Source organism: Ammospiza nelsoni, chromosome 3, assembly GCF_027579445.1.
Source record: "Ammospiza nelsoni isolate bAmmNel1 chromosome 3, bAmmNel1.pri, whole genome shotgun sequence".
NCBI classification, from domain to species: Eukaryota; Metazoa; Chordata; class Aves; order Passeriformes; family Passerellidae; genus Ammospiza; species Ammospiza nelsoni.
The window spans coordinates 49,808,965-49,831,685 of record NC_080635.1 but is presented as its reverse complement, the minus strand read 5'-3'; the positions used below and the strand labels follow the sequence as shown (position 1 = coordinate 49,831,685).

At 37.3% G+C, this 22,721-nt stretch overlaps 1 protein-coding gene across 3 annotated transcripts in view; it reads left to right on the top strand.

Moving 5' to 3' along the window:
- The window catches only part of UTRN (utrophin), a 342,938-nt gene that overhangs the window by 114,927 nt on the left and 205,290 nt on the right, over positions 1-22,721 (top strand). For all 3 annotated transcript variants that reach the window (XM_059469342.1, XM_059469343.1, XM_059469341.1), the window contains 14 exons: positions 114-263; positions 1,668-1,829; positions 2,165-2,293; positions 2,715-2,888; positions 3,463-3,618; positions 4,953-5,123; positions 6,989-7,168; positions 8,773-8,901; positions 9,019-9,189; positions 9,722-9,871; positions 11,017-11,154; positions 12,039-12,191; positions 18,588-18,779; positions 20,584-20,756. In XM_059469342.1, coding sequence (XP_059325325.1) covers positions 114-263; positions 1,668-1,829; positions 2,165-2,293; positions 2,715-2,888; positions 3,463-3,618; positions 4,953-5,123; positions 6,989-7,168; positions 8,773-8,901; positions 9,019-9,189; positions 9,722-9,871; positions 11,017-11,154; positions 12,039-12,191; positions 18,588-18,779; positions 20,584-20,756 — 2,228 coding nt within the window. The remainder of the gene's footprint in view (positions 1-113; positions 264-1,667; positions 1,830-2,164; positions 2,294-2,714; positions 2,889-3,462; positions 3,619-4,952; positions 5,124-6,988; positions 7,169-8,772; positions 8,902-9,018; positions 9,190-9,721; positions 9,872-11,016; positions 11,155-12,038; positions 12,192-18,587; positions 18,780-20,583; positions 20,757-22,721) is intronic.

The following is a 22,721-nucleotide window of genomic DNA, read 5'->3' as shown; positions in this document are numbered from 1 at the left end:
ATAGAGCACTCTCAAGACAGTTGAAGTGTTAAACTTGTGTATACAACCAGATTTCCAGCTCTGAAAATGCAGTAATATTCAGTGTCTTGACCTTTAAAACTCTTTCTAATTAGTCCCTGGAATCAGTCCTGCGTCACCCAGCTGATAACCGAACCCAGATTCGGGAACTTGGGCAGACGTTGATTGATGGAGGGATTCTTGATGACATCATCAGTGAAAAACTGGAAGCTTTCAATGCCCGCTATGAGGAGTTGAGTCATTTGGTAAGAACTTGGGGTGAAGGTTGAAGTAGGCTGGATTTTTCAGCTCAAGTCTGAAATGATTCTTTTTAGCTGAATTCAAAGATACCAGACTGCAATACAGGAAAAGAATAAATAGCATCATTGTTGTCAGCTGCTTTTAATTTGTAAAAATATCCAAAGAGCAAGATGCCTTTCTATTTTTTGTTACATGAGTGAAGTTTGTTTTGCAAGCTTGCACTGCAGGGATGCCCTGGTATTTTTTAGATAATTTTGACAAAAAGGCAATTCCAAAATCAAGGAACAGGTCAATATTAACAACTTAATATCGCCTTGCTACTGCCGTCAATACTGGTGATTTTCTCGCTAACTGTAAAAGAGAGTGTGAAAAGGAGTGTAAAAAAGGAGTGTAAGTGACATTTCCGCTCTTAGAAATAGCTAGGAAGAAGTCATGCTGAAACAAGGAACAGGAGGAAAACATTCTTTTCATTACTCATCCATTAGGTTGTCCTCTTCCTCTTCTCCCTACTTCAGTCCTAGTCTTTTATAGATTTAATAAGTAGAGGAAGACTAGCTGTATTTCAGGTAGCACAGGTTTGTAATTTGTGTTCTGTATCCTGGTAATACAGGCCCCTGCCAAATTGTAGGATGGGAGTTTTCTGTCACTGATGAAAAAATATAATCATAGAGGGAATTTCAGTTCATCCTCATTACAATGAGCAACATGAATGCAGTGCCCTCAGCTGGGGACTATGTGCTGGCATTTAAGTTAGCATTGACTGCTGTTTTTCCTGTTACAACAGGTTTGGCATATAAAAACCTGTTTGCTTTGGCAGCTGCAGCGCTGGCACACTGGGCTTTTGACAGCTCTCCACATCTGTGTGTGTGCACATGCACGGGTCTGTGCATGCATGTGCTGGTAGTGGGGAATTTGTGTTTCTGTGCTGGTAGTGACATTTCAGATGCTGTTAAAGGAAGAAGCAATAAAGGGAAAAAACTGTGGACTTCTGTTTTGACAGTATAACCAAATGAGTTTATTGTTTTGAAAGGAAATGTGAATATTAACAGTGTGAATATCAAACAACAGTGATCTGTGGTCTATTGCAAAGTTCCTGTTTCCCATTGAACAGCTAGTTTTTGAAACTGGTGTGGTTTTAACAGAATGCTTTCTTACCGAGGTAGTAGGAGAGGTGTGCTTTTGCTTCTCATATGTATCTAGCAGCAGAACTCTCCTTCTGTTCCACTGCTTGTCAGTTGCTGGTTCAGAAGCCACAGCAAACTTCAAAAATTGCTGCTTTCTAGGATGCTTTTTAGCCAGTCCTTCAGGTGTAGGATCTTTTCTGGTCTCTCCTCCTTGTTTTGAGGAAGTCTTCTGTGATTTGTGTTGAATTACTGCTGCATTTTGTCTCATCTTTCTGTCCTGCTCAGGCGGTGAGCCGACAGATTGCCCTGGAACAACAGCTTCAGACCATGCGAGAAACCGACCACATGCTGCAGGTCTTGCAGGAAAGTTTAGGAGATTTGGATAGACAGCTGACATCTTACCTGACTGACAGGATAGATGCCTTTCAGGTGCCCCAGGAGGCCCAGGTATTTCTGTATAGCCCTTCACTACAAAACTTTTGGAAATATTTGATGATTGTGCTCAGTCTAGACTTAGTAATAAATTTCAGTCCTGTGTTGATGCATTAGGTGTTATCTTCTGTAATCTGGAAGGTTTTATTTTTTTTAAGGTTGTATTGAATAACAGCAGTTTTCAATTTTGCTAGCAATCTTTCACCAAAGGCAGAATACTTAAAATAAACCTGGGGATGTTTAAGTTTTACAGAGTAGATTTACTTCTGGTGGGTGGTAAGAAAGTTCCCCTTCCTCTCTCTGCAAGCAATTTTGTAATGTGTTTCTTTCCTGGTTCTGTGATATGGCAGAAAATTCAAGCTGAGATTGCAGCTCATGAATCCACCTTAGAGGAGCTGAAGAAAAGTGCTCGCTCTTTCCCTCCTGCTTCTCCTGAATGCAGGTCTCCCCGTGGTGGAACTCAGCTGGATGCTTTGCAGGTAAAGACGTGAGTCACCCTTACACCCTGCCATGTCAGCCTGTAAATTGTTTGGTGCAGTCAGATGAACCTCAGAAGAAAATAGTATGTGCTTTCATAAGGATACGAACAGCCCTAGATGAATTGAACAAGGCAGCTTAAATTTCACAAGTGTCATGGGATAAGTGCAGAAAGTCAGCAAGTCTCGGTATATGAGTAGAATGGATATTTTTAGTGTATGATACAGAAAGAGATCTCTCTTGCACCTCAGGTAGAGAATAGGAATAGGTGGCACCTTTATTTGCCAAGGCAAAATTCCGTAAATATGGATTTGTGGTGGCATGATGGGTTATAATCTGTGGTGTGAGATGCTTTAAAGGTTGCTTTTTGAAGTGCAGGTACTAATTTAAAACCATCTTTCAATGTAATATTCATTAAAACAGAGAAAGCTCCGTGAAGTATGTACAAAGTATCAGCTTTTCCAGAAACCAGCCAATTTTGAGCAGCGCATGTTAGATTGCAAGCGGGTGTTGGATGGTGTAAAAGCAGAACTTCATGTCTTGGATGTGAAGGATACTGACCCAGATGTAATCCAAGCTCACTTGGAGAAGTGCATGGTACGTATCCAGTGTTCATGACTCATCCTAGGGGGTGATTCTTTTTCTTCTAGTTCTTGTTGCTTAAACTCTCTTCTGAGGAAATTTTGCTTAAAGTCATCATGGAACTATTGCAGCTCATTGAAAAGTGCTAAGAGAGCACTTGATAACTAGAAACCTCATATTCTTGTAGGACATAAAAGCAGTGGGCTGTTGATCATAGATATGGTGGAACAGCTGAGTTTTTATGAACTCCCTTCCCTGGTTCATCCTTATGTTCTGGAGAAGCATCACAGTCATTAGTATTTGATCAAAACAAAATACTAAGATGAAGTACAGATCACAATATTAGCCTTGGAATAAACATTGTTAAATTATTGATCTTATTAATTTTTGAAAATAAAAACTAGAATATGTTATCAGGATATTTATCAGAATAAAATATCATCAGGAGTTTGGAATCTTCTTGTCAGATATTGCTATTAATTCAGAAATCAGAATTTAAGTGCGATTTGAAGTTAAGGTCCTCAAAGGAATCAGAGTCAGAAAACCTGCACTACAAATTGATCACCAATATACATGTTTGTGCTTTTAGAAACTCTATAAGACCCTCAGTGAGGTGAAATTGGAAGTTGAAACTGTCATCAAGACAGGAAGGCAAATTGTACAGAAGCAGCAGACTGATAATCCTAAAGGGATGGATGAACAACTGACAGCACTGAAATTTCTTTACAATGACTTGGGGGCACAGGTAAGAAAAATAAATAAATGTATGAATATTTGTCTGCATGTCATTTCTCTGCTGTTAGATGGTTTTTCAAGTTTGATTCTAAAGCTGATAATATGTAGGTTAGTTGCTGCATCCAGGAGCAATCATTTGAGAGATTAAACATTGCACATACCTCCCTGGAGGAGAGGTAGCCTTGAAGAAAGAAAGGTTCATAGAGTTTTGCTTGCCCTGGAAAATCTGACCTACCATTCATTAAAGTCCTTTAAGATAATTTATGGTCAGATTATCACGTGAGAAATGTAAGTCAACCTCAGGTTTTTTGGGTGTCATGATGGCTTTGAATTGTAGTCCATCTAAATGGTTGCTGTCAGTGTGAAACAGAAAATGCAGGCAAACCTGTATTTCCCATGAACTGCATTAAATATTGCATAATTTTCTTATTAGTTGAATATTTACTTATCCAAGAGAAGTGTTTAAAAATGGTTAAACCCTTACTGGGCAGGTAGGACTCTACCTAAATTAAGGTGGAATCCCAAGTGGATTTGTGTTTGTTCAGTGCTCCATGAATTAAGATGGGGGTAAATGATCTGTCTTGTAATATCTCGGAATGGGTTCTAGGAAATTTTGCAGTTGTGAATTTGAGAATATCCAGGAAGCTGTGGATTCTAGAAGGCATGTAGATAAGAAATTAAGAAAAGGTAGAAAGGCAGAGTTACTTGCAGTATAATGTTATGATTTTTATTTCTGAGCAGAGAACAGAGCACAATATTGTGAAATGTCAATTGATTCTGACTATGATGCTTGGAATTCTTCTCAAGTCTGTGTTAAAATCTCACCAGACTAGTTGTGTAACTGGTGTGAAATACAAATTATTTTACTGTGACAAACATCAAATTTCATATTTATGTTACTGATATGTTTTTAAGGGTAGACTAGATTTTCAGTGAAATTTTTCTTTACAATTTTCTGCTGGCAGCCCTTACAAATTACTTGGAGGAATTTAATTTTACCTATGTGAGTGACTAGACTCTACATTCCTTTGAGTTTCAGCTAAAGGACCAAAATAAAGTGATAAACATCAGTTTGGTGATTGCTAGCTATAAATAAATTGGTATGCAGGTTTCTTTATCTCCTTTAGATGTATCTCAATTTAAAATTATTTTTATATATTCCCTGTCATATAGTAAGATACAGATGCTTATGATCTTTCCTTTTAGGGTCCTTCCTTAAAGCAAGACAGTTTTTAAGATGCAAGGATTTTATATATTTAGGTGGATATTTTAGCTGGCTAGCACTTTTGCGTTTGCTATCTTTTAAAATCTAATTTTCTTTTCTATTTTTTTTTTTTTTTGTAGGTGACAGAAGGAAAACAAGACCTGGAAAGAGCAACTCAGCTGGCACGCAAAATGAGGAAGGAGTCTGCCTCTCTGTCAGAGTGGCTGGCTACCACTGAAGCTGACCTCGTGCAGAAGTCCACCTCAGAGAGCTTGCTTTCTGATCTAGATTCAGAAATTGCCTGGGCCAAAGTAAGCATGCTTACTAAATAATGGTAGAAAAAATTTCTGACATTATGGCAATACTATGTAAAAGTGGCTGTGAATTGAAATACCTGTAACTTGTTCTTAAATCTCCCACATCCTGAAATTTTAGTAGAATCAGTAGTTCATGTAGAGTACCCTACTGAGTCTGATCTGTTTCATCTCAGGCATTTTGTATCAACCTTAAATGCCAGTGAAATATTTAAGATACTTCTACATATTTGGTACTAATGGGTATTTAGGAGTTACTGTATCTCTTACACATTTCAAAATTATAATATTCTTAAAATTATCAGCAAATATAATTGTGGACTGGATCAAATATTTTGCTAGTAGAACCAACTGAAATTGCATTGAATGAAAAGTGCATTCAATGAAAAATTGAGTTTGTAACTTTTCATTGAAACAGCTTTGTCTTCAAAATTTTGACTTTGCAAAATAAGAAACCACTGTAATTCCTTATTTTCTTTCACCTACAAGTTAGCTTTTAATTGAAACAGGCAAATATGTTACTTTCTTCAGAGTAATTGTATTTTCTCCCACTGTAGAAATTTGGATATTACTAGGAGTTAGCAGCAAGTGTCAGTTGATACAATTCAGCAGTACTGACCTTTCCAGTTTTTGTTTTCTGTCACCTTTTACTTCTGGAGTGGGTCTATCTGCAGTCTTAAAACTTGAAAACTCACCAAATTGCAAACTTGTCTAATGTAACCTGTTCTCAGTCATTTCAATCAGGACTAGCAATTGTTAGTGCTAGGATTTTGCTGTGGCAGTACCCCCAAGATTTCTCTCCAAACAAACTTGTGAATCCTTATTGGAAGTGTCCCTAACATTTATAACCCATGCAAATAAAGACTCTTATGCTGCACCAGCAGGAGGACAAGTCCTATATGTTACATACAAAGTTGTCCTTTCTGTTTTCAAGTTTTCTAGAGGCAATTTTAAAATGTAGTAACTTGAGTATTTGATTCTAAGATAATAAGTTATGATAAAGTAATAAGTTACTTAATAGATAGTATGTTCAAGGAGCTCCAGACACTAGCTGTGATTAAGTGCATTCTTCACCACACTGTACACTGGCATCAAAGAACTTTCTAAGCAGGCAGATACCATCGATAATAATTGGTGATCTTATATGGCAAAAGGTCTGTTTTCCACATGGAAACTGTGTCCTGATATTTAAGAGATGACATATTGCTTAATTTGCATGTCAGTATGCATACTTTCAAAAAAAGGTGGGGTTTTTAGATTAAAAAATATTTAAAAGCAGAGATGACTTGGGAAAAAGGGTAGAACTAAAAATACATATATTTACATATATCTATATAGATAATATAACAATAGGGATTCTGTAAAATGTAGCCACTGAATTGAACATCTGCAGTAATGAGTTGTGATGGTTCCCAAAAAAATATTTAGCATCGGCCTACCATGCTTCTCATTATTGCCAACTGTAAAAGTACTTTAATAGGAAAAGATACAGAGGATCCAGAGTGTCTCTTGAAATTTGTGTTTTGTGCTTTACAATGCAGAAAAAAGCCTTTTAAAAATGGACTTGCAATGTAGTGTGATGCATTTGCTTTACTTACATAATGAAAAGAAACAGTGAACATGATCTAAGATAACAGACAAAAGAGTCCCTAAGTTGTTCAGGACACTTACATGCATTGTGCTCTCACTCTCTCTTAAAAAATGAGATCACTACCTACAGAGAAAACAGAAGACAATTACAGTTGATGTAATTCTTTCCACAAATGAAGATCACCTACAATATATTTGTTTCCTGTGGAGGTAAAAATCTGCCTCCTTTGTGTTTGGGACCAGTGCAGTTTTAATGGATGAACTTGTTTCAGAATGTGCTGAGAGAGCTAGAGAGGAGGAAGGCTGATCTGAAGAGCATCACAGAAAGTTGCACTGCACTCCAGTCTCTGGTGGAAGGGAGTGAGGCTGTCCTGGAGGAGAAGCTGTGTGTCCTTAATGCTGGCTGGAGCAGAGTTCGAACGTGGACTGAGGACTGGTGTGACACCTTGTTGGTAAGTTGCATGCATGAAAAATATTCAGGGTAGCTCTCTTTGCACCTCTTTGCAGCAGTTGGAGTTGTCAATTGTCTCACTTTACTGTAAAGTGAAGCTTCCATGATGCCTTATGCATTTAAAGAATGTGGAACGGATATCTCTTTATGCTGTAGACGGAGAGGTAAGTCATGAGGAAGTTGGAAACTGAGCTGCTGCATGTCCTGCTCTTTATTCAGCCTGAATATTCAGCCTCTGTGCCAGCTTCAACATGGACAGTGGTTTGTGTTGATAAATTTCCTTGAGACCTGAATGATGGCTATTTAATGGACAATAGATAACTTTGTAATGGTGTTCAGCAAGGCACTTGTGGCTCTGTCAGTCTATTGCTCTTTTGGACAGACCATAACTGCAAGTGTTCAAGTATGGCAACAACATCTATTTGACTGATCAAATAAAAGGCCAAGCATATTATACACCTAAAGCTGCTAATTAAGCTAAATGGACATGAAACAGTCTACAACTGAACTAGTATCAGACTGAGGCTTTTATATAAATAAGATATTTTGGTGTTGTTTAGCTAGTTATGCCAATCATCCCGTATCAGTGACTTCAGAAGGTGGGAGTTGTGGAAACTTTAGTGTATGAATGGATGGTGAGCCCTGTGCCTGCTGTCCAGTTCCTGTTGCAGGTGATAGTGGTAATTTTGTAATCCAATTCCATGTTAGGAATAGTCAGGTAGTTTACCTTTATGTGTAAATGCTGTAAGGATGATCCATAACTAAATACTTCTAGATTATTTTTACATCTGGTGACAAGTATTGTCTGTGCTCTCTATTTCAACATCAAGAAATTTATAGCTCCATGTAGCAAAAGAACAATTTAACCTTACAAAGCACAACCATAGGCCTTCTCTCTTTTCTCTCCTCCCTTTGTTTTGTTATTCTGAAAAAGCAAATCTTGTCTACCTTTTTGTTTTGGTGAAAGACTTAAACAGGTTGTTACTTCTCTGAATCTGATACACAAAATAATGTTACATCTGTCTGAGGCGCCTAATGTGACAATTTCTGACTGCATGTGAACGCAGACCTAATTAACATGTCTACAATTTTGTTACTTTTCTTAAGAGGAAGGAATATTTTTATGCAATCAGTGAAATATCAACACTTGATTAATTTGTAAGTTTGGCATAATCCCTTCCAATTAAAAAACCTGAATAACCACACACAGTGGATACTGTTGCACCTGCTAGCGCTGATGGAAAAAGTTGTGGAGTTTTTGGTTGTTGTTATACATTGTCTATCTTTAATTGTACAAACTACCTCAGCTACTTCTATTTATCTTTCTGTGAATTAGAAATTATATTATCAAAGGGTCTAGAATGAAAATTGAATTTTTGTAAATACTAGTGAAGATGAAAGGTATGATTTAATTTTCAGTGTTTCATTCCAAATATGTCCAAAACACTATTTTATCAATCTCCTTTCTACTCATAAGATTTTGGCAGTGTTGATTTATTTGATGGTTTTTTGAGTTTCTGCGTTTTTTTGTTGTTGTTGTTCGGATTTTTTTGTTGGATTTTTAGAAGTTTCTCATATTCATACATTTTTTTAATCTTTTTCCAGAATCACCAGGGCCAGCTGGAAATTTTTGACGAAAATGTTGCCCACATAAGTACTTGGTTGTATCAGGCTGAAGCCTTACTGGATGAAATTGAGAAGAAGTCAGCCAGCCAAAAGGAGGAAACTGTGAAGGTAGGAAATGTTGTGTCATATGTCAACTCATGGATTTGAATGATGTCAGATTTGTTTATTTTCAGATGTCTCTGTCCTTGCCTAGGAGATGACCATTTTCATTCTTTCACTTTCTAGCGTTTGACATCTGAACTAGATGACGTCAGCCTCCGAGTGGATAATGTCCGTGACCAGGCTGTCATCTTAATGAACGGTCGGGGTGTGTCCTGCCGGGAGCTTGTTGAGCCCAAACTGGCAGAGCTCAACCGTAATTTTGAGAAGGTCTCTCAGCACATCAAAAGTGCCAAGGTGAGGATGAATGAGCCCCAGAACTTGATTGGGGAATCTGTGCCAAGAAGATGGCAACTGGCTGCAGCAGATAGGTCATTGTTTATTAGAGCAGCGCTCTCCTGCTTTTGAGTTCTCTTTTAAGTGTGGGTATTTATATGTGACAAATAGACTGGTTTTTAGACCAGCTGCTTTTTTTTAATCTGAGTAGCAGGTGATGACTTGTGTTTCAACAGTTTCTGAACAACTGTTCAGAAAATTTTATATATTGCACTGCATATTTGTGAGCTACAAAACAACAGCATAAGCTAATGTGACTGGAGACGATTCATTTATTTTGAGAATAAAATAATCAAATTGAAGTTTCAATGTAGAAACTTGGTGATAACTACCAAGTGTGTTCAAGCTATCTCTCAGATCATATAACTCCTAAATTTTTGATTTATACTGATATCTAATGGTCCTGCGGACTGATATATGTGTTCATGGGGAATTGTATGGGACAGCTCAGACTAAATGTTCAGCTTGACCAAGGTTTTATTTTGCTTTGCAGATGCTTGTTGGACAAGAACGACTTCCTGTCATGTCAGAGCCCCGTGAAGCTAGAGTGGCTTTTCTAGACCTGGACAAATTTGAGAGTGACATACAGAATATGTTAAAAGTTGTGGAAAAGCATCTGGAGTTGAGTGGGGAAGATGAAAAGGTTTGTGAGCAATGAAACAAATGAATAATTAAATAAATAACTTTCTGTTTTGTCCCTCTGTTGAATTGCTCCAGGCTTTGAGGGAGAATTCTGATGAAATGTCTTTAAGTTAAGGATAGAAAAGGAAGGGAACTATTAGGTTGTTGGATACCCTGCACAATTTTCCAATACTTTTCCCATAGCTATTGCATCTTGGCTGCTGGGCTGAGTGTAACTAATCATACTTGAGTTGGTATTTTCATCACAATTTTGTAGAATACAAGTAGTGAACTGTGATTTTTGTTTATCTACCTTCTATCTGCTACTCAAAGTAACTCTTTGTGAGAAATCCCTCCTGCATTTGAATGATGTTTGAATGAGGTTCAAATTTAAACTGGTATGATAAAATGAATCACAGTGCATAGGCCAGCTCAGAGGATGCTTGAGGTAAGGTGCAAGTAAGAGTCTTGTAATGTGGCTCTATCTTGGAAAGTCCAAATAAAAGCTTTGAACAAAATTTATCTTCTAGATTCTTATCTAGACTCTGCTATTCACCCATATAAAATTGCCGTGGTTTTGTTAGCATCTTGTCCACTATGGCCTCGTTGCCTGCAAAATCGGGTAAATTCCTGTCAGTCCACTCTATCTGCCTTCCTTTTAAGCAGCTCCAATACTATAAACTGAGCTGAAAAGCTGGATATAAGTCTGTGGAAAATGCCATGTACATTACAGAACACAAATTTTAAACTATTTCTATAGAAGGGCCTATGGTTATAGAATGTAGCCTTCCTTTTATACTGTTTTTATATTTATTGAATTTTTAATTTTTGTATTTATTGAATTTTTAATTTTGTACTGTTCTGCTCTAAGCTTGCTTATTATTGTCAAGGAATATCTAGAATAGAAATGGTGCTGAAATCATAATACCCGATTGATGTGAATGCATACTGCTGGCTCATTAAATTTCTTTCAGTACATCTCTTTATAAAGTTTATGGGAAGTTGAATTTTATGATTTGGTAGTTGTTGAGGAGAATATCTGCTTGAATTTGTTTGGCTCCCATTTGGATTATAAGACAAAAGTTTGGTACAATTGCTGTTACTATCTGAGCAGCTAATGTTTCTAAAATTAATTTCTCTAGATAATAGAGATTTGTGTAATTTTAGCTGGATCAAGAAAGAGCTCAGATTGAAGAAGTTTTACAGAGAGGAGGGCAGTTGCTCCAGCAGCCTATGGAGGACCATAGGAGAGAGAAGATCCGCCTACAGTTGTTGCTTCTGCAGAAAAAGTACAACAGTTTGCAGGTACAGTTATGGTAGCTACTACAGCTCATTTATCAATTTTCCCTTCGGTATCCCACTTGCAACATGTAATCCATATTTATAACTTATGACTTTTTCAGTGTATGTGATTCTTTGGGGAAGAGTTAAATGTATGTGCACACAATTTGACTCTCTGAATCTTTGCAATTCCAAAATATGAATTTTCCCATTTTTAGGTTTTGGGGGAATGGTTTTGATTTTTAAAGTCCCTTTCACAGCTTCACAGAGGGGCACCCTATGTATTGACCCAAATAGGTGGGTGCATCAAGTTGGGCATTTGCTTCACCTGTCTTTGCTGGCCCTTGAACAGAGGTTTATCCCCACCACTAGATGTGAAGAGTGACTATGGATACACATGTACACAAACATACCAACCCCTCAGCATGAGCCCTTTGTGTGATTGAGCCTGCTCCCACATTCCTCTTCCTTCCTATAAGAGGGTATTAGCAGTGACTGCAGCATGTTGTGGTGCTTGCATACACATGCTGTGTTAAAAATGGCTTTGTCTAGAACAAAGATGCTCCTTTTAGCTCACCTGTTTGAATCTGCTAGAGTTGAGGAGCTGAGGTGTAGTTCAAAGGTGCAGGGCAAGACCATTAGCTCACCTGTTTGAATCATGCTAGAGTTGAGAAACTGAGGTGTAGTTCAAAGGTGCAGGGCAAGACCATCAGGCAGTCTTTGATTACATGTCTATGCAGATAAAGAAAATATAGCTATTACAAAAATAAATTAGTAGTATTGCATATTTTGGAATTTGCTCCTTCAAATAAGTCCCTCAAGTATTTTTGTTTTTCAAATAAATAAGACCTATTCTGTTCACTACTTCCTTCTTTTTACGCCATATTTTCCAATACACTGGATTGTAGGAGTGCAGGTCATTTCAAAGGAGGCAGGCGGTGGAGCTCTCTCCAGTGTTTTCCCAGTATAAGAAGGAACATGATAGTCTAATGAAGTGGCTGAATGAGGCTGAGGACCGTCTGTCAGGGCTGCAAGGTGTGGAGGATGAACAAAAACTACAGGTAATTGGGGCTTCTGTTTCTTAGAACAGTTAATGGTGTGTATGAACTTTGGAGATTCATACACTAGAGTTTAATCTAGTCTAGTGATCTTCTTTGGACACCTCTGTGGAAAGAAGTGTTTGAAAATGACAGCATTCATTTTTTGTTAGTAGATTGTCAACATATACTAGTTGGGGATTTGTACATAGCCATCATAGGTCCAGAAGATCTCATCCTTCAAACCTAAATCTTAGACTGTGATCTGGGCAGTGGGCCTGATACAGGAAAGTTTGTCTTGCCAGTCTTGATCCATGAGGATTACACTTAACCCTTTTTAAAAACTCTTAACTCAAACAGCCAGATTTAATATCACTTTGGTGCAGGTATGATAAAAGCCTTGTTTGAGGCTTAAATCCAGTGCCTCTGCATCCTGTGGTCAGGGTATTGTACCTACTCTGCTGTCTTTTCCTGCCTCAAGTGCTTAGAGAGGGAACACTGCCCTCATGTAATGGATATTACTCTACACAATGAATTATTAATAAAACAGACAAAGGCTGAGGTATTTCTCATAATGTGTGTGTTTATCTTGACAATTTTGCAACTGATATGATGTCATGGTCTGATAAAACTGACTGCCCAGAAAGTTGTATGTCTTAATTTTTGAGGATACAGATAGTTTTTGTTTGCTTTTGTTGTGGCTTTGTGGTTATTTTTTTTTTTGGTGTTTTTTAAATCTCTTTTATTTCTCCTCTCCATCCTTAAAAACACATGTTTTTGTGGTAATTAGGTTAATATTTTAGGCAATAACAGTGAAGAACTTTGTGAAGCAGTAAGTAATGTCTTGAACAAACTTGAGGGCTAGGTCGTCTACCAAGGACTTTTCAATTTCTGCATATAAGGGTTTGTGATTAGCATCTATAAATATTTTTGACTCCTTTGTAAATTTTTGACCTAGAACCACTTGATAACGTTCTGACTCCCTGTAAGACTTGTACCACAAAATCATAATATCGTGCTTTTTGTTCACAGCTAGTGCTGTGTAGCTTCAGCTGCAGGTGATAGATGGTCTGCTGTCCTCTGTCACACCGTCCATTCAGTATCAGCTTTTAGATCTGATGCTTTTTAGAAAGACTGTTTCACATTGTAAGGCTGTCATGAAGAGCTGGGCAGCAAAGAGGGTGCAGAGTCTGTGGAACAGTCTGACATCTGACTGCTCTGTTGGGTCTTCAGCAGTCTCTTCTGGTGACATAAGCCTGGGGACCTGCCTGATGCCCTGGAATTTTTTTTAAGGGAATGGGGATTCATGTGCATTTAAAGTAAAGTAACATTATTCATTTTTCTGTTTGACCATCAGATGCATTGAATGAATCAATTACTGGACAGAAATGGAAAAATGGTGCACCTGCATGGCTCTTTGCTAATGGGGGCAGTCCAGTCATGCCTCAGATGGGTCCTCCTTGTCACTGTTGGTCTCACTGCAGCTTGACTGATCTTCTCTAAGGAGGATACTTTGATTCCTGTAAAGCCCTTTTCTTAAAGGGGTATACTGCAGCTAATCCCTGCTACTGCTAGATCCATTCCTGGATAAGTCAATCTGGTTGCTGAATGCAGAATGTTGTGTCAATATGGATTACCATAGCAATTAAAATAGAGTGTTGATGGAGAAACATTATCCTTGCTCAGGTCAGCTAGACTGTCACAAAAGGACCACAGAAGTTTTCATTACTGATGTGAAACGTGGACATTCAAACTGCTGTTTTTGCTTCATGTGCCTGTGCCTGTGGATTTCTGATATTTGAGTGCTAAGGCAGCTTGTCTTAGGTAGCCTTATTTTACTTTTATGGCTTGTTCTTTCACTGGCTCTACTAATCAATCTTGAACACTGAAAATGGTGTGAGACCATAACCTTGCTAAAAGGAGAAATAGTCTTCCCAAATATCATCATTTTAGATAATCAGTCTTGCTCCAGAATTTTCTTGGAGCCACCAGACTTGAAAATTGCAGTGCTTGTTGCTCATCTCAGCCTAGGACTGAGAAGCACTAAATGAATTCTTGACCTGCTGGAGTGCAGGTGGCTTAAGCACTCACCTTGATGTGAGGAAGCTGTAGTGAGAGAAGGACAAACTGCTGTTTGATGTGAGCAAAACAGGGAGGGAAAGGAAAATTTCAGCTGCCGAGCTGGGGAGTAGACTTCAATTGGGCTTTTATGAAATACATTATTTATGCTTTTGTAAGCAAGTGTGGAGGAGAGGACTTATTTATGGTGCTTGAAGGTCATATCTATATATTGATTTGCTGGAAGTAGCTGGATCATAAATATTCCTCATAATTTATGCTCCTAGGGATTATGGAGTTAAAATATCTTTGAAATATTGGTAACCCTTCTGCATTGTAGGTACTTTTGAGTAAGCCTTGTTTTGCCACAGATCCATTAGCAAGAAAAGCATGCACTGGCAGTTTGCATCTCCTAGAGGTCCTTCTTTTCTAACAGTGTTTTAGTATTTATTTAAATTGGACTATTCTGCCTTTGTTCAAAATGAGGGAAAGGAAAGAATTAAACCTGAAATTGCAGAGGTAATTCGTTGCCTAAATTCCTGAGAGATTTTTCCAGATTTTAGGAAGTTGTTTTGAAGTGAAAATGGTAATTTTGCAGATGGTGAATATAGGTGATTTTGCAACTGCAGTGAATATGCAGTTGAAGGCACAGTGCATTTTTTCCTATAAACCGAAGCATTGTCTTGAAGACTCTTGAAGTATTTCTGCAATAAAGGAAATGTATTTGTTTTTCTAGTATGCTTTTTATAGGAAAGGTTCTGGATTACTAAAATATGAACAATTGTTTGCTGAATGCATTAATTAAATGGACATGAGTTTTGGGAAATCTTTTTTTAGAAAACTGGCTCTGAGATATCTTGAGATTTAAAAACTGGCTTATATAGTTAAACATCCAAGGAGGTACATGATTTAATTTTATGTCAATGTCTAGGGCTTCCAAAATCCACTTGGAAGCAAATCAGAAAAATCTTACTGAGTAGAATCATTAGTAGATTTTGTTTCAAAATGTATTTAGAGTAAAAGAGGAGATGGAAAAAAAAATCTGAAACTGAATTCTGAATTGCAGGTTAAACTGTATGCTGAGTATAGGAGGAAATAACATTTTTTATTTGAACTCCAAATAAAAAGCATTTTTAGCCATTCTTATTGACTCGCCTTATTTATAGAATGTTCAGTAATAACCAAGTTTCTATTTATTCCTCTAATCCTTTGTTTTTGCTAGTATTTAAAGAGAGAGCAAATTTATTAACCATGCTCTATCAACACTGAAATTAAAGTAGAAAAGGACTATTAAGTCATCCAGTCAGATTTCATCTTAAATAACCTTAGATTTACTTTTTATTTGTGTATGCTGAAGAAAAATTGTGGGAGGACTGAAGCACTGCTCCTGTTAAGACAGACAGAGGTCTTTTACCCTGGAAAAGAGAGCACTCTAGGGAGATTGTTATAGCAGCCTCCCAGTACCTACAGGAAAGCTGGAAGGGACTTTTTACAAAGGCGTGGAGGAATAAAACAAGAGGCAACGGATTTAATCTGTAAGAGGGTCAGTTTAGATTGGACATTAGGAAGGAATTCTTCATTGTGAGAGTGGTGAGGCACTGGAACAGGTTGTCCAGAGAAGCAATGGATTCTGTATCCCTGGAAATGTTCTAGTATGGGTTTGATGAGGCTTTGTGCAGCCTGATATAGTGGAAGTTGTCCCTGCCCAAGGCAGGGGGGTTGGAATGAGATGATCTTTAAGGTCCCTTTCCAAACTAAACCATTTTGATTCTGTGAAAAGGTTGCTTACATGAGGGTTTTTTTTCCCTTAATTAAAAAAATAAAATAAAAGAGCCAAGCAACCAAAACCAACTTCTGTAATATTTAGGTACTTATCAGGTAACTGTGAGAGAGTTACACTTCTATTTTTTAGCATATTATGCTGCATTTTAGAAGCTTCCAGTCTGCAATGCAAGGTAGAGAACAGCTGAACAATTAAAAACTCGGCTGTACTGAAGCACTAATGTGTTTATAGCACTTATGTTCACCTTTAAGAATTAGGGTTGTGAGAGGAGGAAGCATCATCTCAGTGATGGGAGGCAGCTGGAGGAGATTAGCAAGGAGCTGTACTCTGAGGGAGCAGCATCAGGAGGAATTCACTGCTTAGCCAGGAAGAGTAATCTGGCCCAGGATGGTGTTACTGGGAAAGCAGAAAGTTTCAGAACATGTCAATGCACAAGTACAGAACAAGTTTGCTGCATGCCAACATGTGCTGTTTTAAATCTTGTGCAAGTTTTTTCTAATGAGAGACACAGCAGTGTGTGGGGTGTGGATAATGAGAGACAAAGCCGTGTGTGGGGAGTGGAAACATAGTAAAGCCCAGTGACCTATTCATGTGGATGAAGTCTTGATTCTGAAGTCTTGCTGCCTGTGTGAGAATGGGACTTCTGGAATGATTTGGGAGCTAGAGAAAACACCTTGTGAAGATATTGCAGATGGCTGTGCTGTAGAAGGCATCCTGGAATTTTTTCTTACCTTGACATAGTTCATGTTGCTAGGGAAAACATACTTTGAGTTGCACAGACTGTCTGATTTCTTAGGAACTGGGGCCCTCTCCTTCCACAGGGAATCATGCCTCTGTCTAAGCCTTGGGCTTCTGCTCTGAATTTCATTGATGGAAGCTGATAAAATATATGCAGAGCCTCAAGAAAATGCATTTGGGGAGCATCAGGGACCAAGAAGCTGGCTTTGTAGCTAAAACATATGGAGTAAGCCTTGTTTTTAACTGTGATGCTTGCTTGCTGTACTGAATCAAAAGCAGTACTGAGTAGTTTGTGATGCTTTTCTGTAATTCTTGTTTTTAGTACACTTTAGTAGACTATGCCCTTGCATCCTGTTTCTTTGGTGTGCAATGAATCACTGAGAGCAAATCATATGAGGTGGTAAAGGTTTTGTGGAAGCAAAGCTGTGTCCCCAGTTTCAGAACAGGATGACTGTCTATTTTATAAAACAAAACAAAAATCCAAATTAACACAAAACAAAACAAAAAACAAAAACAAAAAACAAAAACAAACAAAAAACCTCCAAAAAAACCCAAAGCAACACAAACCAAAGAAAATCCTTAGGAACATTTAGTGCATGTAAAGTCCTGAATTGTGAATATGTGAACATATCTTTTCTGCTGCAGTCCTTGCTTCATTTGCACTACATATGCTGGTTATGTTAGGTTCCTGTTAATTTGAGTGACATATTTGAAATTGTCAGAAGCATGTGAAGGAGGAAGATATAGACACGTGTTTGCAAGCCACTTGGTTTTAATATTTTATTGGTTGTCAGCTCTGCTAGAGATTTTCATGTGTACACCCAGCCCAGACAAATTGCAAAGTAAAATTCACTGGCTGAAATTGCTTTGAGCATACATTTATTCTTCACTCTTTAGAGTGTTCTTAGCTGTTAGTAAATCCCACAGTCCCGTGCCTCTGTCTTGCTTGATTCACTCACCAAGTGCAACATGGTGATTTAAAGTTGCTTGAGTTCTTCAGTATTTGGAAGTGGGCTTTATTTTATTTGATAATTTGAAAGAACTAGGCTATTTTCAGAGATGGTAACAGAATTCCGTTTGACAAGAAACATTTTCTTCTAAAATGTTTTCTTTCAGTGTGCTTTACCTGCCTCTGCTAATTTTTGCCAGGCGTGGCAGAGGGATAGTTTCCTGTAGCAATCTTCCCAATGTTTCAGATCCAGCCCTCTATTAGTGAGCCAAGAAAAAGCTGCATTAAATTACTGTTCTTACTCTTATCTGCTAACATGGTACTTGGCTAGATAGCCTAGTCTTGCAGCCAGAGCAGAAAACAATTGGCAAGCTCTGGAGGAGTTACTGCCTTTTATTGCTGCAAAATATTGGACTACTGGTGGAGCACTAATTTATTTTTAAAAAAATGGTTAGAAAATGTGGGTGGGGATGCCTATTGAAAAGAATATGGATGGGAAAAATAAGTGTTTCAGTAAATTGGTATCTTGGCAAAGAAGGAAGCAGAGTGGATTGTAACACTAGATAACGGCTCAATCAAGAAGTGTTATTTCTGGAAATTGTAAGGATCAAGTTAAGAGAAACAGTGGTACCCTTCCCATTGCTTGGAGTTTTAATCAAGAATAATAGAGTCATTTTGAAGCATGATATCAACTTTTTCCTAACTTTTTAAATAAACAAACTGTCTTGTGCAGGACTTGCAGCTTTCTGAATGAATGTAATCTTGCTAGAAAGGCCTTTATTTTCTTTTCGAATGTAGAAAAGGAATTATTCTGAATATAGTTTATTGATTTAGGATTTTTTAATAAAATTGATTGTTGCTTGAATTATAAAATGAATTTTCATGTTTTCAGGCAATCCCTGTCCAGCAGAGCTTGAAAGGCCAATTTGCTACAGGAGTTAGGACCTTGCCTTTCTCAGCTGAGTACTTGGTTGAAATCAACAAAGTTTTGCTGGCCATGGCTGATGTTGAATTGCTGCTCAATGCACCAGAGCTGAATACTGGCATCTATGAAGATTTTTCAGCTCAGGAAGATGCACTGAAGGTACTGCATGCCTAAGCATTATATTCAGAGTGGAGAAGGGAAACAGCAGAAGAAAGGCCACCACCCTAACAACTCTATTACTACATTTGTGGTTTTGCTTGGTGTATACAAGATCAATATACACTGGAAACTAAAAAATGATAGCTCTTTTGGCTATTTTTTTTTTCTATGCATAATCTGGATACAAAGTGTAGCAGCATGAAAACTGGGTAGGAAGTTGAGGGAGCAAGGTTTAATTTGTTGTAGATGCTTGTTTGCCATCATAGTCTACATAATACTTAAAGAAATGCTGAAGCCAATCTCCTTGCATTCCTGCTTGATAGCCATAATACAGCTGCTGTTCTTAGGTCATGTGAAAGCAATTGCTCAAATAGGAATAGGAGAAAGGGTGATTTTTGTCTTTTTATGAAGTTGTGTATGAGGCCACAAGATGATGGTACCTGTTGTGATGAGCAAAACAGCAATATTGTTTCAGTTTTAAGCTCCTCCATCTTATTGTCAGCCAGTGGATTAGCTTGTGTGATTTATAGTGAGGAAATAGTTGAGGACCTCGACTTTTTCAAAAGGAGATGAAGAAATCATGCTTGAAAATACTGAATCCTCCTGTCAAATATGAGCTGAGTGTGGAGAAGTATGAGCCCTGGTTAATTCTTACCATACAAAAGAGTGTGAAATAGAGTCCCTCAGAAAACATCCATTGGAGTTGGTAATTACACATGGCATGGTGCAGGGTAGGTGTACCTCTCTGGACTGGGAATCATAGCAGGGTCCATGTGTCATATCTGAGGTGTAGTTGGGCTCTGCCTCTCACTAAGAGCTAGATTGGCTGTTTCGGCAGCTGCTATGTAGGTCCTTAAAAGCTTTGCAGAATTCCAGTCCACTTTTCTGACATGCTTTCCTTTCTGCTGTGCACATGCTTCCATTTTTCATGTTTTGGTTTTTTTATGTTTTTTATAAAACCAAATATGGGAATGGTGCCAGCCTTTGACAAAGGGGGAAGCCTTTGTTTTGTTGATGAAATTCTCTTAACCCTGCTTACTCTGCTTCTGTGCTGCCTTGAGTGCAGTTAGGAGTGGTTATGTTAAGACAGGTTGAAAATACTTTTGGTATTTTTGGTGCAGGTGTCTCATCTGATTTGAAGTTTTGATATAGCTTTCAGAAAAAGCAAATAGCAGAGCATAAAATTTTTAGAAGCATTACTCTTTTAAATTCAAAAAGATAAGTAAATTCCACTGTCTGCATGGACTATTTGTCTTCTGAATACCAAGGCAGTCTTACAACAATATCTGGTTTAAAGGAATTTTCACATAATAGTTCAGTGGTATTTGAAATGGATTACTTTAACTTTGTCATTTAAAGGTAAAACCTTTGTGCAGCCTTATGCTTTTGCAATTCTGTGCATATGGGAGTTTACGTGAAGCATGATGAAGTTGCATTTTGTGGTCCATTTTTTTACATGAGGAAAGAGTATGTATAGTGACATGGGTAGATTTGTTTAATAGTGAAGCTAGTGTAATTTTGAGAAGTATGGTGTGCCCTTTACCTTAGGAACAAATTAGATATGTATGAATTATTACATCCTTTTCATAAATATCTGAAAAGGATACACGTTTAAATGGTATGATGAGCTATTTAGTTCATTTGCTAAAACTGATTTAAACTGTAAATGTTACTGTGGTCATGGTCTTACTGTAGATGCTGATTTTTGGGAAACAATTTTGAAAATATTATCTTTTGGTATTTTTCTTTTATTTCCTGCTGGTGTTAACTTTACTAATGACTTGTGCCATTACTGTACTCGCAGAACATAAAAGATATTTTGGATAAACTAGGGGATCAAATTGCAGTAATACATGAAAAGCAGCCTGATGTTATATTGGAAGCATCTGGACCTGAGGCAATACAAATAGGAGATGCACTAACACAGCTGAATGCAGAATGGGACAGAATTAATAGAATGTACAATGATCGTAAGTGGTAAGTCAAGCATGATTGGTCTCTGTGGCCATGTAAATACTTTATGTACGTGTTTATATAAGTGTTTTTCAAATGTACCTTAATGATGAAGATGAGTTTGGGAGTTGTCAGCTTTTATTTGTTGGTATTACAAAATAATTTCCAGAATTATTGAATGTTGAAACTGTTAACATGGAAATTGAAGTTTGGCTGCTTTCATGAGGCTCATTGTTTCTAGTCTGTGAGATACAATGTTTTGTTTATGGAATGTAAAATTTTGGTTTTGTAAAGGCATCACAAAGCAAAGTTCTAGTAGAATAATGTTGAGTAGGACATCTTTTTATAAAGAATTCAAGGCTGATTTTTTTTTTTTTTTTTTTTTTTTGTTTTTTGAAGGAAGGATGCAATTTGAAAGAATAGGGTTTTTAAAATACAGCACCTATGACAGTTGTCAATAATATTTGTTGTAAGTATTTGAAGATGAGAGATGACCTGATTAGAAAATTTTGTTGTTAGGAAAACAAAAGAATACTAAAATAAGTGCTTAAGAAATATGTATTTCTAATTTCCTTGCCACAAATAGGTGTAATTTCACTTGGGCAAAAAGTTTGATTTCTCCCTAACCCTTATAGAAGAGACAATAAACTTTTTACATTATCTGAATCAGTTTTAAATCTTTAAAAACAAACTCAATACCACTTAGTAATTCTTGGGAAAGTGTATTAGAGGAATATTTTAAATTGGAATTTGTAAAAGTGTCAAAGCACATGTTCGGGAAGTTACCACTAAGCTGAAGGTGCTCATGCTGCAAGCAGCAGTGTACACAAAGATTGCTGCTATGCAAAAAAAACCCTTAATGACTGAAAATTATATAGTAACATTTAAAATTAAATGCAAAGGCTTAAACTGAAATTCCTTTGCTTTTACAGCATTTCCTTTTTAATGATGATGTAAGGTAATGGATGATGCAGAAGTTTTGTAGGGCATAAGGTATGCCAAACTATGTTTGCTTGCTTTGTAGCACCAGAAATCTGATATCAAACACATGTGGCAGTGTATTTTTAAGACGTGTTTTTAGGAAGAGTGTGTATTACATAAGCAGGTGTTTCCAACTCTTTCTCAGAGGATATAAAAATCAGTTTGTGTGGGGATATAAAAATCAGTTTGTAGTATCATCCAAATAGAGACTTCCAGAAATTCTGGGCTCCTGGATGAGTGAAGGATCAAGATTTCTAATAACTCAGCAGGCAATGTTGTTTCACTGTGGGTTCTTCAATCAGAAAGCAGTGATGCCAGATATGTAGAGCTTTGTGCTCTTGCTGGGTGCTTGTGGTCACCTGCTGAATTTGGAAACAACTGCTCCCGAATCTGGTGCCTGTCCATATTTATATGCCTGTAGCTATAGTATTGTCCTCATAGATACTGTATGCACTAAGCTTTAGTTATGTCTTTTTTTCCACTTGAAGCTTACTTGGAAAGCTTTAACTAATGTTAACATTTTGTAAGTTAACTAATGTTAACATTTTGTGAGTACAGTTGAATTTGCTACTCAAATTTACTTTGATTAAGTAGCCAGGGCTAACCAGAAACCTAGTCTTCTTATTGAGAAAGGTAAGTGAATCAAAGAGTAAGTTCAGTGTTTATGAATAAGTGGCAAAATGCAACAGATTGCCTCTTCAGTCACTTTGCTGATACAAATTAAGCTTGACCGTCATAAAGTTTGTAAAGCTCTTCATATTAATGAGAATAATATTGGGCTTCATTTTCATACAAAAAGGGACTACTGGACTACTAATTTAGATAAATGATATGTAGCTTCTTGCATATATAAAATGCTGTAATTTTAATAGAAGCATGCTTTTTGATCACTGAAGATGTTATTAATTGCAATATTAAAATGGCATTAGTATTTTTAAACCCTTTCTGTTACAAAGAAGAATTCATAGTTTAAGCTTGCTTTTACCAGTGTTACACTAAGTATAAGCT